At 44.5% G+C, this 19,614-nt stretch overlaps 1 protein-coding gene across 1 annotated transcript in view; it reads left to right on the forward strand.

Moving 5' to 3' along the window:
- LOC306854184 (sodium channel regulatory subunit beta-4-like) overlaps positions 1-18,297 on the forward strand; it is a 33,680-nt gene extending 15,383 nt beyond the window's left edge. The window contains exons 2-5 of the mRNA XM_079392006.1: positions 13,791-13,954; positions 14,060-14,279; positions 14,394-14,523; positions 15,681-18,297. Of these exons, the coding sequence (XP_079248132.1) occupies positions 13,791-13,954; positions 14,060-14,279; positions 14,394-14,523; positions 15,681-15,774 (608 nt within the window). The 3' untranslated portion in view covers positions 15,775-18,297. The remainder of the gene's footprint in view (positions 1-13,790; positions 13,955-14,059; positions 14,280-14,393; positions 14,524-15,680) is intronic.
- The last annotated feature ends 1,317 nt before the right edge of the window (positions 18,298-19,614 follow it).

The raw sequence follows: 19,614 nt of genomic DNA on the forward strand, positions 1-19,614 counted from the left end.
TGGACACAGAAGGCTAGTGTTGCGACTCATGCCCGTCCCCCGCCTACGGGTCAAAGGCGTGGGTCAAAGAGAGGTAGGCAAGACCTGAAGGAGGTGATCCAGACGAGGAGTTCTCAACGCTCTCGTCCGGACCAGAGTAAGACTTTAACATCTATTCCCTTCCCTCGGGGGGGCCTGTCATCTGCCCTCACCTTCCCCTCTCTAATTCCCCTGCAACCATAGAAACCTGCGCTTGACACTGCAGTCTCTATGCTGGACTTATGATGTTTTGGTTAGGTTCTGTTTCATAGAAACTACATTACTGATGGTCCGGACCCGAATTTTCGGACTTCGCAGCTCCGGGACTATCTCATGCGCAGGAACCATGGATGTGTGAGTACGATCCAGTTCTAACCGTTCACTGGTATTGTGTAGCTATTCTTTGCAGTATTTCTGGGACCTGTCATTGTGTGTTTATATACCTCTTGCCTTCGACTCTGTGCAGTGATGACCTCACTCGTCGATACAAGATCCAGGCTAAGATGAGAGCCCTGTTCCCGGCCTCATACCCCTGTATCGTGTGGCCCAGTCGTAGGTTTCTTTGGGAGCCTCCTTGGTCATCAAGTCTCCAGCACTGCAAATCCAGGACCTGTGGGTCTTTTTACTATCAGCTGGTCCCTCTCTGGTAACCTTCCAAGGTGCATGGCTATCTGAGGATATCTATGTGCTAGCTCAGGGACTGCTCCCCCCCTTTGGTTTTTAAGTAGCGATGTCCCTGAGCCTTTGCCTAGAGTGTGCTTCTCCCCTGCTAGGGTGTAAGTAAATAGCCCACTCTTGTGGCAGCTTCTTTGGAGGGCTTACTGGGGTTTTTCACTAGCTAGTGTGGGATCACCTGCTGATAGGGTGTAAGACAGCACCGTGTGGGATGGCTTGAGCATTACCTTCAGATCAGGCGCCGGAGCGTCAGAGTTCCCTCTCATTCTGAGAGTTGAGTTCTCCGCTCCCCAGAGCTCTGTCATTCAGCAGCCTCAGGTTTGTAGGCCTCTCTATGGCTCCCTGTTAGGTTGCTCTCCTTGTTGGTCGAGCTAGCTTTGCTCCCCTCACCATAGAGGGTCACCTATGAGCATGCCACTCCCTTCTGAGTGGCTGAGTTCCCTCTCATGCTGAGAGTTGAGTTCTGCGCTCCCCAGAACTCTATCATTCAGCAGCCTCAGGTTGCTAGGCCTCTCTTTGCCTCCCTGTTAGGTTGCTCTCCTTGTTGGTCGAGCTAGCATTGCTCCCCTCACCATAGAGGATCACCTATGAGCATGCCGCTCCCTTCTGACCCTTCTGAGCGTTTGAGTTCCTTCTCATGCTGAGAGTTAGGTTCTCCGGTCCCCGGAGCTCTGTCATTCAGCAGCCTCAGGTTGTTAGGCCCCTCTTTGCCTCCCTCTTAGGTTGCTCTCCTTGTTGGTCGAGCTAGCATTGCTCCCCTCAGTATAGAGGGTCATCTATGAGCATGCCGCTCCCTTCTGAGCGTCTGAGTTCCCTCTCATGCTGGGAGTTGGTTTCTCCGCTCTCCAGAGCTCTGTCCTTCAGCAGCCTCAGGTTGTTAGGCCTCTCTATGCCTCCCGGTTAGGTTGCTCTCCTTGTTGGTCGAGCTAGCATTGCTCCCCTCACTATAGAGGGTCACCTATGAGCATGCCGCTCCCTTCTGACCCTTCTGAGCGTCTGAGTTCCCTCTCATGCTGAGAGTTACGCTCTCCGCTCTCCAGAGCTCTGTCTTTCAGCAGCCTCAGGTTGTTAGGCCTCTCTATGCCTCCCTGTTAGGTTGCTCTCTTTGTTGGTCGAGCAAGCATTGCTCCCCTCACTATAGAGAGTCACCTATGAGCATGCTGCTCCCTTCTGAGCGTCTAGTTCCCTCTCATTCTGAGAGTTAGGTTCTCTGCTCCCCGGAGCTCTGTGATCGAGCTAGCATTGCTCCCCTCACTATAGAGGGTAACCTATGAGCATGCGGCTCCCTTCTGAGCGTCTGAGTTCCCTCTCATTCTGAGAGTTAGGTTCTCCGCTCGCCGGAGCTCTGTGATTCAGCGGCCTCAGGTTGTTAGGCCTCTCTCTGCCTCCCTGTTAGGTTGCTCTCCTTGTTGGTCGAGCTAGCATTGCTCCCCTCACTATAGAAAGTCACCTATGAGCATGCTGCTCCCTTCAGAGCATCTGAGTTTCTATGGCTGTGAGTCAGCAACTTCAGTTTGTTAGGCCTCTCTCTGCCTCCCTGTTAAGTTGCTCGCTTTGTTCCCTAGAACAGTGTTCACAAATCCATCTTATGGTAAGTGCGCACGCTAGTCTCTGTGCACTTTCTGAAAACCACGTTGTGGTAAGATCGCACATCAAGTATTTGAGTTCTTTCTAAAATCCTGTACGGTATGGGTTACGTGTTGCGGCTTCGTGCCCTTTCTTTGGGTTGGTTAGGCCCCGGTTTCCCCTTGGGCCCCACTCTACCTATTTCTCCCAATGTTTTTGGTGTTTTAAATCCATGTTATGGTAAGTGCGCATGATAAGTCTCTGTGCACTTTCTGAAAGCCACGTTGTGGTAAAATTGCACATTAAGTGTTTTGCGTTCTTTCTAAAAACATGTACGGTAGTGGTTACGCGCTGTGGCTTCTTGCCCCTTTTTTTAGTTGGTCAGGCCCCGGTTTCGCCTTGGGCCCCACTCTACCCATTTCAGCCAATGTTTCTGGGCTTGAACAATGGGGTGCTACCGAGGGTCTGTTGAGACAGTTCCCTCAGCGAGCTCGTGCGGAGCAAGCAGTAGCCCCTGAGCGACAGGCCAGGACCTAGCTACTTCCTAGGCACTTGGCCGTATCCCCTTAAAAGAATCTTTCCTAAATATGATTCTAAGCCTTCGAGCTCTACCCTGGGTCCGGAAGTCCCGGCCCTTAACAGGTAAGTATTTTAGGGTATGCAGCTCGGGTCTTTGGCCATAGGGGAGGATGTCATTGACAGCCATCTAACCGTCCCAGGGGCAACTCCCTTAGCCCGGTAGAGTTGGTACTTAGTGCTCGCCTTTTGTGCTTGGCTTGCACTCCCCTCAGCATGGTGGCGTGGGTATTCCGTTCGCCATAGTGACCCATAGAGGATGCAGTTTGAAGTTCCCTCGAAAGGGAACATCTTAGGTTACGTATGTAACCATGGTTCCCTGAGTAGGGAACGAGACACTGTGTCCTCTAGGCTTTGTGCCATGCTTTGGACACAAGCTTCAGACGAAGAAGGGGATGACGTATTATCCCGCCACCCCTTTATTCTGTGGTCGACCCGGCAGTGACATCATAGGCCGTCGCCGGCCAACATGTGGTATTTTTGTATGTATGCTTCAGACACGGGTCACGCTGACGGCGTTCCCCATAGCGACCTCAAGAGGACGCAGTGTCTCGTTCCCTACTCAGCGAACCATGGTTACATACGTAACCTGAGACGTTCTTTAGTAAAATTCCTTGTATATGTCATAAATGCTCTCTTTATGTTTGCTGGAATCTAATTGTGTGGTTTTCAGTGTCTGCAGAATAGGCTGGTCACTCACTTGAGTCTTGTTTTGAGAATGTTTTTGTCAGTACTTTGATAAAAGAGAACAAAAATTTCACACTTTAAATTAGGTGGCCTTAACCAGGTGCGCAGATGGCACTAGGGACGGGGGGGGCATGACCCCCCCCCCCCCCCCCTCCCAGATTCATAGTGACCCGATCCGTCCCCCTCACTGTCTCTATGTCATGCAACATCAGTACACAGAGGATTAATCAGGGTTTCCGCTATGTACATTAGCCTGAGTAGTGGCGGCCAGGCCACATGCACTAAGCCATTTTTGAAAAACGATGAGAGAGCTGAGAGAGATGGCAGATAAAAAAAAGAGGAAAATATCAGGGAAACAAAACATTAAAAAGAAGGGTTACGATCAGGCAAGAGGATATTTTTTTTTGCTTCACTTTCACCTTTGAGATTCACGATCGCATGGACTATGGAGCAGCAGTACTCAGCCAGTACTATGAAGCAAGATTCACGCTTCGGGCACAGATTTGGTGGTATGGATAGGTTTAAGGGTGGGTTAAGGTGTAAGGGATGGGTCAACTGTAATTATAAATGAAAATACATAAAGGTATTTTTAAAAATATATAAGTATAATGTAAAAAGATGTATGTACACAATGTATCTAGACAAGATGGTGGCGCGAACACATCGCGAGGCTCAGCGTCTTACCAGATTTTGGAAAATAGTGTTAATTTACCTGGTTATTTCACTCGTGTTCGCGCGATCCAGTTATGCGAACTACAGCTATAGTAAACAATCACTTTTGGACATCAACAAACAGTGTTCCAACATAGTTTTAGATCATCCTTTCGACTTCAGCGAACTCCCGCCGGAGCTACTGAGATCACCGCGGACAAGCGGATCACTCGTACCGACCGGAAGTGCTCGGCGTCGGCGTCGAGACCGTAAACAAAGACGGGGAAAGCGTGGAGGGCTGCGTGCTAAGCTAAGGCTAAACCCACATCGACCAGCTCTGCCCAGCATCTTCCTTGCCAATGTACGGTCTCTGATGAACAAGATGGACGAACTAAAGATCTGGACCCTCACACAGAAATGGCTTATGGACTGTAATGTTATGTTCTTCACTGAAACATGGCTCTGCAACGATGTCCCAAACAGCGTGGTGCATATGGATGGACGCTCTCTCTTCAGGGCTGACAGAGTAGCAGCAACCTCTGGTAAAAACAAGGGTGGTGGAGTATGCATTTATGTAAATAAATCATGGTGCAAAGACTCTGTCATTGTTGATACCTACTGCTCTGCTGAGCTGGAGTTCCTGATTATCAAGTGCAGGCCATTCTATCTACCACGTGAGTTTACTTGCATTGTTGCTGCTGCAGTTTATGTACCTCCGGACGCTAATGCTAACGTGGCTATGAAAGAACTCTGTGCTGCTATTAGCAAATTACAAACCCTGCACCCGGATGGAGCCTTTATTGTTGCTGGGGACTTCAATCACTGCACTCTTAGATCTGTTCTCCCTAAATTTAATCAAAATGTCTCCTGCACTACAAGAGGACATAAAACATTGGACCACGTTTACACTAATGTGAGTGATGCCTACAAAGTCACACCCTCCCCCACCTGGGTCAGTCTGATCACCTCTCTTTGTTCCTGCTCCCCAAGTATACCCCGGTCATCAAACGTGTGAAACCTACAATAAGGACTGTTAAAATCTGGCTGGAAGGTGCTGACTCCACTCTTCAACATCAATTCCAGCTCACAGAATGGAGTGAGTTTGCTGCCCAGGCCACCACAAACTCTCAGATTAACATTGACACTTACACCAACTCTGTCATGGAGCACATCAACAGCTGTGTGAGCAGAGTGACTACACACAAAAAAATAAAAATCTTCCCCAATCAGAAGCCCTGGATGAACAGAGAGGTTCGCCTCCTGCTCAAAGCAAGAGATGCAGCCTTCAGGTCTGGAGACCAGGAGGCTTACAGCTCAGCCAGAGCCAACCTGAGGAAGGGTATCTGCCAGGCCAAACTCACACACAAACAGAAGATTGAAGAACACTTAAATTCTTCAGACCCCCGGCGTATGTGGCAAGGCATACAATCTATCACGGATTACAAACCACCTAACTCTGTGCCCCCCTCCAGCTCTGCCTCCCTCCCAAACGAGCTCAACCACTTTTATGCTCGTTTTGATCAAAATAATAAGGAGATCTCACTCAAAGCTGAGCATCAACCCAGTGAACTGCCTCTCACTCTCTCCACATCAGACGTTTACTCCACTTTGCGTAAGGTGAATGCACGGAAGGCAGCTGGCCCTGACGGAATACCTGGTCGTGTGCTTAAAGCCTGTGCGGAGCAGCTAGCTGAGGTCTTCACGGACATTTTCAATCTGTCCCTGGCCCAAACAACTGTCCCCACTATCTTCAAAACCTCCACCATCGTACCAGTACCGAAACATTCCACTGCCTCGGTCCCTAACGACTTCCATCCTGTTGCACTTACCCCCATCATTGCCAAGTGTTTTGAGAAACTGGTTGCATCCCACCTAAAATCCTGTCTCCCTGCTACACTGGACCCATTCCAATTTGCCTATCGCCACAATAGGTCAACAGAGGACGCCATCTCAACAGCGCTTCACTCTGCCCTCACCCACCTGGACAGTCAAAACACACATGTGAGAATGCTGTTCATGGACTTCAGTTCTGCATTTAATACAGTAGTCCCCTCCAAGCTGATCTCCAAGCTCAGCCAGCTTGGAATCAGCACACCCATCTGTAATTGGATTCTAGATTTTCTGACTAACAGACCTCAGTCCGTCAAGTTAGATAACCTCTCCTCCTCCATCATCACCCTGAACACCGGCGTGCCACAGGGCTGCGTACTGAGCCCTCTCCTATACTCCCTCTTCACCCATGACTGTGTTCCTGTTTATGGCTCCAACACCATAATCAAATTTGCAGATGACACCACGGTGGTAGGTCTGATCAAGGATGACGATGAATCAGCCTACAGGGATGAGGTGCAGCACCTGGCTGTATGGTGTGCCACCAATAATCTACAGCTAAACACCCAGAAGACAAAGGAGATCATTGTGGACTTCAGGCGGACTAGGAGTCATGCACACACACCCATCTACATCAACGGAGCTGAAGTGGAGCGTGTGTCGAGTTTCAAGTTCCTTGGCATCCACATCTCTGATGACCTCAGCTGGTCCCATAACACCTCTACTCTGGTCAAAAAGGCACAGCAGCGCCTTTACTTCTTAAGGAGCCTTAAGAAAGTTCACCTGAATCCCAGGATCCTTGTGGAATTCTACCGCTGTACCATTGAGAGCATACTCACGAACTGCATCTCAGTATGGTACAGCAATTGACTCCAGCGGGTGGTGAAAACTGCTCAACGGATCACCGGCACCCAGTTAACTTCCATTGAGAACATTTATTATAAGCGCTGTCTGGGCAGGGCAAGAAACATCATCAAGGATGCCTCTCACCCTAACCATGGACTTTTCACCCTCCTTCCATCCGGCAGGCGTTACAGGTGCCTACGCTCTCGCACCAGTAGGCTCAGGAAGAGCTTCTTCCCCGAAGCTGTGACACTTCTGAACGCCACACCACCAATCTAACCTGCACCTGCTTATTACTGCACTGGTCACAGTACTTTAAACACATGCATTTGCACTACTCATATTTTGCACAGACTGCACATTGTTAAAGTCATTACACTATAAACTGTTTAAAGTTGTTACTGTACAAGCACAGTAAACTATTTCTATAAAATATTGCACTACTGCTATTTTGCATAGAATACATTGTTCTATCAATACTTTGCACACTCATCCAGCTGTATTTATTTATTACCACTGTTCTCACGTTTCTGCTGTTCATAATGTGTATATATAATCTGTAATCTATATAATCTACATTGCTCTGTTCATAATGTACATACAATCCCTACATTGCGTTCCTATTTTATATTCTGTATATACTCTGCTCAATACTGTATATAGCAATTCCACTGTATATTCTGTAAATCATATCTTCACTTACTCTGCACTTATATGTATATAAAACACTATATTCTTGCACTTCTGGTTAGATGCTAACTGCATTTCATTAGCTCTGTACTTGTACTCTGCATAAATGACAATAAAGTTGAATCTAATCTAATCTAATCTAATCTAATAAATGCATTGTACCAAATTATTAATTTAAATGTAAGTACAAAGTATTTAAGGCCACCTAATATAAAGTGGGACAAAAAAGCTGAGCAATGCAATAAATGCTATGCAACCTATGACTGCCTCCTCTTTCTATCAGTCTCTTGAGATTTAAACTACCTTTTATAGCCATGGGTGTTTATTATATATAATACTATATATTACAGTGAACTGAATCTGAAAAAAAAATCGTATTAAAAATTATGTTAAAACAAATGTAATACAGTGAAATTCAGAATCAGATCAGAATCAGAATTATTAGCTTTATTGGCCGTTCTGGTGCTCAGAGCTCTGTAGCGTCGACTAGACGGCAACAGTTCAAAGAGGGAGTGTGCTGGATGGGGTCCAGAGTGATTTTACCAGCCCTTTGGCTCACTCTGGATGAGTACAGTTCTTCAAGACTGGGGAGGGTTGTACCAATGATTAGCTCAGCAGTCCGGACTATCTTCTGAGGTCAGATTTTGTAGCTGAGCTGAACCAGACAGTTAATGAAGTGCAGAGGACGGATTCAATGATGGCAGAGTAGAACTGTTCCAGCAGCTCCTGTGGCAGGTTGTACTTCTTTCGCCAGCTGAGGCCTTTTTGACTTTTTGACAATAGAGTCAATGTGAATGTCCCACTTCAGGTCCTGAGAAATTGTGGTGCCCAGGAATCTGAATGACTCCACTGTTGTTACAGTGCTGTTCATGATGGTGAGTGGGAGAGTGCAGGAGAGTTTCTCCTGAAGTCCACGATCATCTCCACAGTTTTGAGCGTGTTGAGCGCCAGGTTGTTAAAACTACACCAGACAGCCAGCTCCTTAACTTCCTGTCTGTAAGCAGACTCCTGGATGAGGCTGATCAGTGTGGTGTCATCTGAAAAGTTCAGGAGCTTGACAAAGGGGTCTTTAGATGTGCAGTCGTTGGTGTAGAGCAGGGATGGACAACTTCGGTCCTGGAGGGCCGGTGTCCTGCAGAGTTTAGCTGCAACCCTAATCAAACACACCTGCCTGTAGCTTTCTAGTGATCTTGAAGACATTGATTAGCTTCTTCAGGTGTGTTTGATTAGGGTTGGAGCTAAACTCTGCAGGACACCGGCCCTCCAGGACCGAAGTTGCCCATCCCTGGTGTAGAGGGAGAAGAGCAGTGGGGAGAGGACACAGCCCTGAGGAGCTCTAGTGCTGATCGTACAGGTGCCGGATGTGTATTTTCCCAGCCTCACTAGCTGCTGCCTGCCTGTCAGGAAGCTGTTGATCCACTGACAGATAGAGGTGGGGACGGAGAGCTGAGTTAGTTTGGGCAGGAGGAGGTTTGGAATGATAGTGTTAAAGGCCAAGCTGAAGTCCACAAACAGGATCCTCACATATGTCCCTGCTCTGTCCAGATGCTGCAGGACTTCATGACCACAGATGTTAGAGCCAAAGGGCTGTAGTCGTTAAGTCCTGTTATCTTGGGTTTCTTTGGGACGGGGATGATGGTGGAGCGTTTGAAGCATGAGGGGACACAGGTCCAGTAATCTGTTGAAGATCTGTGTGAAGATGGGGACCAGCTGGTCAGCACAGGATTTCAGACAGGATGGTGTCACACCATCTGGGCCTGGTGCCTTCTTTCTCTTGTTCTTCTTGAAGACCTGGCGCACGTCATCTTCTCTTATCTGCATTGCAGGTGTGGGGAGAGGGGGGTTGCAGGAGGTGTGAATGGTGTTTTTTCAAACCTGCAGTAGAACTCATTCAGATCGTCTGCCAGTTGTTGATTCTCCACACTGCTGGGGGATGGTGTCTTGTAATTGGTGATGTATTTCAAACCTTTCCACACTGAAGCCGTGTCACTGGAAGATAATTGGATGCTTAGCTTATCATAAAAATTCCTCTTTGCCCCTCTTATCTCCTTTTCCAGTGTGTATTTGGCCTGTTTATACAAGGCTCTGTCCCCATTCCTGTAAGCATTTTCTTTGGCCTGTCAGAGTTGTCTGAGTTTTGCAGTGAACCATGATTTGTCGTTGTTATAAGTTAGATGAGTCCTGGTAGGAATGCACATATCCTCACAGAAACTGATATAAGATCTTACAGTCTCTGTGAGCTCGTCCAGATCATTTGCAGCAGCTTCAAAAACACTCCAATCAGTAAGGTCGAGACAGGCTTGTAAAACCCTCTCTGCCAGTCCTTAATACAGGTTTTGCTGATTTCAGTTTCTGCCTGTAGGTCAGAATAAGATTAACCAAACAGTGATCAGAGAGTCTTTAAGCTGCCTGTGGGACAGAGTGATATGCATCCTTTATTGCTGTGTAACAGTGATCCAGTATATTACTGTCTCTGGTGGGACATGTAACATGCTGTCTGTATTTTGGCAGTTCACAGGAGAGATTTGCTTTATTAAAGTCCCCTATAATGATTAAAACAGAGGATACTACAAGATGGCGCCGCTGTGTTCGGACGCCGTTAGGTTCGCTCCACTGAGAATTTGCTTCTACCTTCCTTTTTACTTAGTTTTACTTTCTCTTTTTACACATCTCACGTCGGCACTGATCACCTACAACATAGAAACACTTTTGGACATTGGAAACCGCTACACCAACCTGTTTCAGGACACTTTATCCACGAATCCTGCGTGGCCTCTGGAGATTCTTCGGAACGCGGAGATAAACAACACCCCCCCGAGGCGACGGATCAAGAAACACCGCGGGAAGCGCGCTGGAATTCGAGTCAGACTCAGGAAAAGGGCTCACAGTCCTCCTCTCCCAAGCATTCTCCTCGCTAATGTCCAATCCTTGGAGAATAAGATGGACGATCTTAGAGCCAGGATTAGTTTCCAACGGGACATTAGGGACTGTAACATCCTTTGTTTGTCAGAAACGTGGCTTTCGTCCTCGGTCCCGGACACTGCTGTAATGCCGAGTGATAACTTCTCTGTCTTTCGGACGGACAGAACAGCAGAGGCCGGTAAATCCAGGGGTGGAGGAGTATGTTTCATGATCAACAAGAAATGGTGTGACCCCAGGAATATCTCCATTCTGTCGCGTTCCTGCTCGCCTCATCTGGAACATCTTTCCATTATCTGCCGCCCATTTTATCTGCCCCGGGAGTTTTCATCGATCATTGTTACTGCTGTGTACATTCCACCACAGGTGGACACCGGCTTGGCTTTGTCTAAGCTTCACGATGTGCTCAGCGGCTACATTAACAAACATCCTGACGCTGCCTTCATCATCGCGGGGGACTTTAACAAAGCCAACCTCAAGCAGGTCATGCCGAACTTTTACCAACATGTATCCTGTCCAACTAGAGGACCAAACACACTGGATCATTGCTACACTCAGTTCAAGGATGCCTACAAAGCCCGCTCACTACCGGCTTTTGGCAAATCGGACCATGCCGCCATCTTTCTAACACCGAGATACAAACAAAGGCTCGTTCAGGAACCTCCGGTGCAGAGAGTAGTGACGCGCTGGTCCTCCCACTCAGAGACTATGCTGCAGGCGGCGCTTGATGACGTCGACTGGGACATGTTCCGGGCGAGTTCTTCTGACGTCAGCGAGTTCACGGATGTAGCATTAAGCTTCGTAAACACGCTAACCGAGCAAGCTACAGAAACAATAACGATAAGGACATTCTCCAATCAGAAACCGTGGGTGGACATAACAATCCGTGCCGCGGTTAACACACGCACCGCCGCTTACAATGAGGCTCTTCTGTCTGGGAATACGAGCGAGTACAAAGCATCGTGCTATGCTCTCCGACGCGCAGTAAGAGCCGCCAAACACAGATACAGAGAGAGAATTGAGTCTCATTTCCAGCTCAACGACTCTCGACGGATGTGGCAGGGACTGAGGACCATCTGTGACTTCGGAAACAAATCCTCCGCGGAGGTGAGAGCAGATCCGTTGCTGGCCGACGAGTTAAACATCTTCTACGGCCGCTTCGATGGCAACGGCGGTGGCGCGTTTCTGCCGACCAGCGCGTCTGGAAGCAACAGGCAGAGCAGCGATGATCCTGTAATCACCGTGTCGGAGGATGAGGTTCGGAGGGCGCTAAAGAGAGTGAACGTCAGGAAAGCAGCCGGACCTGGTGGGATAACCGGCCGTGTTCTGAGGTCCTGCGCCGATCAGCTCGCTGGTTTGTTCACTTCTATCTTTAATGAGTCCCTTGCTACCGCCGTGGTTCCCACCTCATTCAAAAAATCCATCATTATCCCTGTGCCAAAGAACAATAAACCCTCTTGCCTGAATGACTATCGCCCAGTTGCCCTCACATCTATAGTCATGAAGGTTTTTGAGAGACTTGTAAAGAGCCACATTTGCTCCTCCATCCCTGATACTCTGGACCCTCTTCAGTTTGCCTATCGCCCAAACAGATCCACGGACGATGCCATTTCTCACGTTCTCCACTCTTCCCTCACACACTTGGATAGCAACAATGGAAATTATGTAAGGCTGCTATTCATTGACTATAGCTCAGCTTTCAACACTATAGTCCCCATCAAGCTGGCATCTAAACTCACAGACCTCGGCCTAAACTCCTCACTCTGTGACTGGATTCAAGACTTCCTCACCGGCAGACCTCAAGTGGTGAAAGTTGGCCAGTTCACCTCAAACTCCATCACTCTGAACATAGGAGCCCCACAGGGCTGTGTCCTGAGTCCCCTGCTCTACTCTCTCTACACGCATGACTGCGTGTCCTCTCACAGCTCCACATCTATTGTCAAATTCGCTGATGATACTGTGGTTCTGGGCCTCATCTCCAACAACGATGAGACCGCATACTTGGACGAGGTAGAGAGACTCACATCATGGTGCCAGGACAACTGTCTCTCTCTGAATGTGAGCAAAACTAAAGAGCTGATCATGGACTTCAGGAAGAGACAGCAGCAGCCCTACACACCTCTTATGATCAGTGGGACCCCTGTGGAGAGGGTGAGTAGCTTCAAGTACCTCGGTGTAAACATCTCCGAGAACCTGACTTGGACTACACACATCCAAACTCAGGTAAAGAAAGCCAGGCAAAGACTGTACCATCTGCGACAGCTGAGGAAATTCAGGGTCTCACCAGCAATCCTGAAAACTTTCTATTCAGGGGCCATAGAAAGTGTATTGACTCAGTGCATCTCAGTGTGGTATGGAAACAGCTCCAATCAGGACTGCAAAGCACTACAGAGAGTTGTGCGCTTAGCTGAGCGCATCTCAGGGTCTGCTCTCCCCTCTCTGCAGGACATCTACCTCAAACGCTGCAAAAATAGAGCTGTCAAAATAATCAAGGACTCAAATCACCCTGGTAACCAGCTATTCACTTTGCTTCCTTCTGGTAAGCGCTTCCGTAGCCTGATGGCAAAAACTGAGAGACTTAGGAGGAGCTTCTTCCCCCAGGCCATCAGGCTCCTAAACTCTAACTCTGTGTCATAACATCACTTGACTCCATGTAAATATCACCATATAAATAAGCTATTCATAATTTTTCTCTACCTCATATTGCTGCTATTATATACCCTGTACAACTTTTTTGCACATTATTTTGCACATTCCTCTTAGTACTATTTAAGTCAACAACATACTGACCTGCACATTTATATTTATATTTTTTATCTATCTTTTTATTTTATTCTTTTTATTTTATTTTATTTTTTTCTACTTTTCTTCTCTTAATATTTGTATACTTTATAATTGCACTGTCCTTGGAGCGGACCTGACCTACATTTCACTGCTGGTTATACTCTGTATAATTGTGTATGTGACGAATAAAACTCTTGAATCTTGAATCTTGAATCTTGAGTCTGGGTGTTGTTGTTCTGTGTCTGTGATCTGATCAGCGAGTTTCTGTAAAGCTGAGTTCACATGCGCTTGCGGTGGAATGTAGACATTTGATGAATAGAAATCATATTACACAGGATATTCGGGTATTGCTTGCTCACTGTATTGTGAATACTGAGTATTTGATTATTATTCAATTGACAAAGTGCTTTATAATGCTTTATAATGCACACACAAATACCGAAGTATTACAAACCATACTGATGAATTTCAATCACTGTTTATTGTTCTTGTTAGGATAAAAAGTCTTTGCTGGCTTGATAATTGTTGCTAATCTCTTCCATTTCTCTCAGGAGTGTGGTACGCTCAGGCACTGGAGGTGAATACAGGGAAGATCCATTTTATAGAAGTGATGAATGGAAGTTCAGTGCTCTTACCCTGCACTTACGCCAGCTGCATTGGCATTAAAAACCTTTACTTCAACTGGCAGTTCAAAGACAATGGGTCATTGGTTAAGGTGAGACAATTGACCGTTTCTCAAGCACACTTATTTTCATGCAGTTCATGCAGGGTGTCGATTAATTGTCCAAATACTCTCTAGTGACACTATCTTTTCCCTCAGATCTGTGAGGCCATCATCCCAGCAGAAGGAGTAGAACCAAATGTGAAAATCGAACATGAGCGGGTAGAGTTTGTCGGCTCTAGCAAACAGAATAACATCTCCATCTTTCTGCATAATGTCACCTTCAACGACCAGGGAGATTACATCTGCTTCGCCCGCAACCCCAAGGAGAAGGATCGCAACCATAGTGCAGTTTTCACTCTTTTTGTGGTGGACGAATGTGAGTCTCCACTCTCCATTTTACAAAAAAACTAATTTTAAACAATAGTGTGTTTCTTCCCATTATACCATGCATACCCACCCAGATCAACTCAATGTGTGTTTGTCTCCACAGTGAGAGAGGTGGACAACACACTGACCCTCATCATTGTGTCCGTGCTCGGCGGAGTCATAGGTCTGATCATTCTCATCATGGTGGTGAAAGCTGTATTCCTCGCCGTTCTAAACAAGGTCCAGGAGAAGAAGTAAGTCAGTTTTATCCTGAGCAAAAAACACTACAGTAAAGAAACTGCCCTTGTTTTCTAATAAGATGCTTGATAGATACTTAGCTACTAGATACTATAATTGGTCTCTTAGACAGATGATATTTTGATGAATGGATAGATAGATAGATAGACAGACAGACAGACAGACAGACAGACAGACAGACAGACAGACAGACAGACAGACAGATAGATAGATAGATAGATAGATAGATAGATAGATAGATAGATAGATAGATAGATAGATAGATAGATAGATAGATAGATAGATAGATAGTGTTGGACTCAGACTGCAATTATGAATAAACTTGGTCTCCGACAGACTCAGGTGGACTCGGTGAACATGAAAGATTAAAAACATAAGTAACAACATAAAATGAAGATAAAAACACATTACTAAATATCTTCCACTCAAGCTCAATTGGTTAAAGTCTAGGACTTGACTCGGACTTGACAAGCTCGAAGCCAACACTACAGACAGACAGATAGATAAGCACATTTTCATTTATAATGGGTGGTGCTTTGCCACATCAGGGAGAAATATGCAGAGTCATCCTCCGTTCTGTTCTTTGTAAACGGTGGCATGTGTGCTGCACACTAACAGAAGCGACCCACTAGGGTCCAGTGCTTGTCTGGTGACTTTGACAGTTATAAAGCCCTGTGAGACCAGAGCAAATGTCAATAAATATCATTCTGTCATTTTGAGTAAATGTCAATAACAAGGCATTTTGGGTAATTGCGATAGGGGTCATCCAACTTAGGACAACATTTCCCTATTTCTTCTGTCTGATTCATTGTAACTTATTAACCTATGTTTGAACACTTGAATGGATCATTCTGGAACGCCAACTGTGAACATCATCTTCTGAAATCTATACAATATTTTCCTCGATTTTAAAATAGTAATTAATATGTGTGCATTCACATCAATTCATTGTCAATATTCAATGTTCACACCATATTACATTTTTAAAGTAATAAATTGAAAGTTTTCTTTAAAAAACAAGGTAAACTTTTGCGAACTTGACACATAGGTTAGGTTTTAAACTAAATTTTTAAAAATGTGTTTCCTTTTTTTCTTTCTTTTTTTCATGGCCACTCTTGTTTGTAAATGTCTGTCTTTTTCCCTTTTCTTATAGTAAAGAGTGCCTTGTGAGTTCTTCAGGGAATGACAATACAGAAAACGGCCTCCCAGGATCCAAAGCAGACAGCAAACCGACACCAAAGGCATGAAAAGAGCATGTGTGTGTACATATATGAGCATATGTATACATGCATACATAATCATAACAGAATGAAAGAAAGTCATAACAATGGACAGTTTTATTCGCTTTAAAAAAATGCTACATATAAATATGTGGAAATATATATTTTAGATTGTGCTTGAGGAAAAATATAAAGTGCTGCAGGCTGGATCACACACCCTTTGCTGGCCTGAAACGGCATAACAAAATAATCAGAAAGCAGATGATGGGAGATGCTTAGGTGTGCTTGCATTCTGTTCTTGTCTGTGAGACACAGCACACACACACTGCCTTCCTCACGAACTGCCATATATTTAAACATCTTCACACTGCATTCCAAACGATCATGAGGTGGAATCTCTCACAAGCTGACAAGTCAGTAAAGCAAACAGAAACGGAAAAGCCTTTCTGGGAAATACTAAACAACTTACACATTAAAAAACCAGGGTGCCTCTTCAAATTTGAATATGTTTACCACCAATTCAAGCAGCTAACCTAGTCTGATTATTAACCCCTCTCACTAATTTTACAAGTGATTTTGAGGTCACAAAGAGCAGGATGCGAGTGCACTTGAAGGCCAGAAACACACTCTACGCAATAGCACCCCTTGTGGCAATGCTGATATTACAACACATACATTCTGACATTGTGTGTGAAAATAAGATTGTGTAGAGTGTTTTTCATGGCTAAAGCGTTGTTTAAAAGGAAGTAAAAATAAAACGACTTACCAGAGATGCAGATAAGGTGTGTATATCCAGCATCAGCCCAGCACGGTTTATTCTATATTTATTTATTTTTTCTGCTTTAGATAAAACACAGGTGCCTGTAAACGCTTCAAGCTCCACATGCTTCCTGGGAGCCTTCACGTGCTCTATAAATAAGTTAATTAAACAATGCTCACATAAAAAAAAATAAAAATAGAAAATCCCTAGAAAATAAACATTAAAATATAAAGACAATCCCAAGAAACCAACTCCCTGTAGAAAATGAATGATCTTCTGATGCTGCTTTCAGTAACCAATAACTTTTCCTAATGCATGTGAACGATTTCATACAGTACGTACTATGTATCCAATTCTCTGTATCGTGTTCTCCTGTCTCTTCTCACATGACTGATCAATCTGTGCTTGTCGTATACAACATCACAGTTCATCTTGTACGTATCCAGGCATGAAGGGCCACTGTAGTTAACTGGTAAAGCTTATCATCACATCGAAACTTCACAGGACACGATATGCTAACTGCTAATGTTGACATTTGGCATCCGAACTAGCAAGCTAGCAACTTCAGTGTGCTAAACTGCACCAATCCTCACAGATGCTGTGCTGTTTTCATATCATCATACAAAGACACAAGACTTCTGTGACAAATTATAATAAATAGGAATACCTCACATACCTCTCAATGGCTAATTACAGTGCATATGTAACTAGCATAAGCAGCCTCTTAAATCTTCTCATAGATCAGATTAGCTTGATGCTAATTCAAGAAAACACACGAATGGTGGAAAATACTAGTGGGATTTTGTTTTGTTAGACATTCTGGAGCTGCAAAGCGAACTCTTTGTTTATCAAAACAAACCAACTTTCCAAATCTTTCAGTAGCTATTTAAGATTCAAGTGCCAAAACAGAACTGTTAGTGGAACGGTGGATGATTTACTGTTGCTTCCATCTTATTTGGTTTGTCTTCCTCTTTACTTTTGTATCGGAAACCCCATAAATGCACATCTGGTTTAAGTATAAATGTATTGACAAATTCATAACATGAAATGAATGTCACTTTGCGATTACGCCGCAAAAAAAAAATGCAATGAAACCCTAGTCTTCCGCCATAACCCAAAGATGAATGTACGCAGAGGTTGTAGTTATGGCAGAGTTCAGAGGGGTCGTTTCTGGGCACTTTATTCATAAAAATACACGTAACAGTGTTTTGAATGCTCATTGTACTGTATATGTTGAGCGAAGTCCGAACGATGTAGAATTTATCGCAGGATATTTGAATATATAGTTGAATAGCTGCAGTGGTGATATTAAGAATAGTGGAACAGGAATAATTTGTCTCTTTGAATGGCCATATCTCTTGTATGTGCACATATTAGCAGTCTTCCAAATCACTTGACTCTGTTTTAGAAATCAGGGGCTTCGGCAATCTCAACTTTTTGGGATTCTTTGACAGAGCGGTATGAAATCCTAGCTTGAAATTCAAGTATTTATTGAAGTTTTCATTGAATTCCTTTGAACTGCATCCATAAATGTGTGTTAAAATCAGCCGTGCTTTGGAGAAAGGGTTTGGTGCCACTCTGTCTGTCACATGCACTGTACAGTCATGTGGTTAGCGTTGAGTATCCTAACTGTTGTTAAGCTGTTCACATTGCCTCTTTGATTAATTTATTGCAGAATGTTTTACCATGTTATGCTTCTTACAGCTGGTTGCCTTTTGTCATTTGCAGCTAGTGTATTTATGATGAAATGATCACATAAACAAGGAGATTACGTAAATCAGCAATACTGTAAAAAAAAAAAAAGAAAGGAAAATGTAAAAAAAAAAAAAAAGTAAATAGCCTACATGAGTGCCTAGGCTCTCGAGAATGTACTGTTGTATGTAAATGGGCAACTTGAACTTTTATTAGAGCTTCTTTTTATTATTATTTAGCTATTTTTAGCTATTATGTTAACCTAATTCCTGTTCTGCTTTGCATATGGATTTTGTTTTCCCTAAATATTTTGCACTTATTTAAATCAGATGTTTAATGATAATGAAATAGTGAGGTGGTTCTCAACCGGTTTGGCTTTGCATTGGATATCAAGTGATGTAAACCATAATGCTTTCAGAATCATGCATTGAAATTTCTAAATATTTCTATGAATTGGAAACTTCAAATATAGTATTTAATGCAGTTTTGTTCATGGTTTCAAAAGTCACTTAACCTGTCCATATTGGAATCTGTCTTACTTGATTGGGAGGTAAAGATTTGCCAAAATGCCACAGAATTCTTTACTTGATTCTGATTTGATATAATAACGCATTTAGCAGTATTTTTTATTCCATCTGTGCTGTTAAAAATGGACCTGCGATCCATTTTTGGTTGGCAGCTAGTTGAGAACCACTGGTTAAATGTGTAGCTGTATAGACACATATATCTTAGTCTGGTTGCTTATGTGTGCAGCCAGGAATGCTCAGATCAGCCATCTCTGGGCTCGGTTAGTAATGTCTGGGCAGGCAAAACCTGACTGCATAGCTGCAGTGTTGCAGTACAAAACCACATCCTAAGAGTGCAGCACTGAGCCATGAATCTGCACAAGTCAGGCTGTGTTTCTCTCTGGATCTGAAGGGTTATAGCAGGGAAAACGGAAGGGATATGTCTGATTTCTATCATAAAAAGCAAAATCTTTCAAACCGGCCAACATACAACGTAGTGTTAAGTTATTTACACTGGAAGGCTGTATAAATTCAACCTAGTTTAATGCATGTCACATGTTACAACTACAAATTTAAGGTAAATACCCACAACTGCATTTTCAGGCAGGCTGCTTGATCTTGGTGGAATATGAGATATGAAATATACCTGTGCTTTATATGCACAATTTTTCCTCTCTATTTTGCAGTGAGAATTTGTTCCACTGTACTTACGTGGAATGTCCAAAACCACTTGCACTCTTTTAAAATGCTTGTACTATATTCATTTAAGAGTTTGGCTCTCTCCGATCTGATCTCATTCAGGAACAGATTGACCTTTTGTAAAGTAGACTTACAAAATAATGGATTTAAAAAAAACTGGATTTCACTGCCTGGGTGACTCACTCTCACTGCCAAACCAAGAGAGTGTGA

Source organism: Barbus barbus (genome assembly GCF_936440315.1).
Source record: "Barbus barbus genome assembly, chromosome: 34".
In the NCBI taxonomy this organism is placed as follows: Eukaryota; Metazoa; Chordata; class Actinopteri; order Cypriniformes; family Cyprinidae; genus Barbus; species Barbus barbus.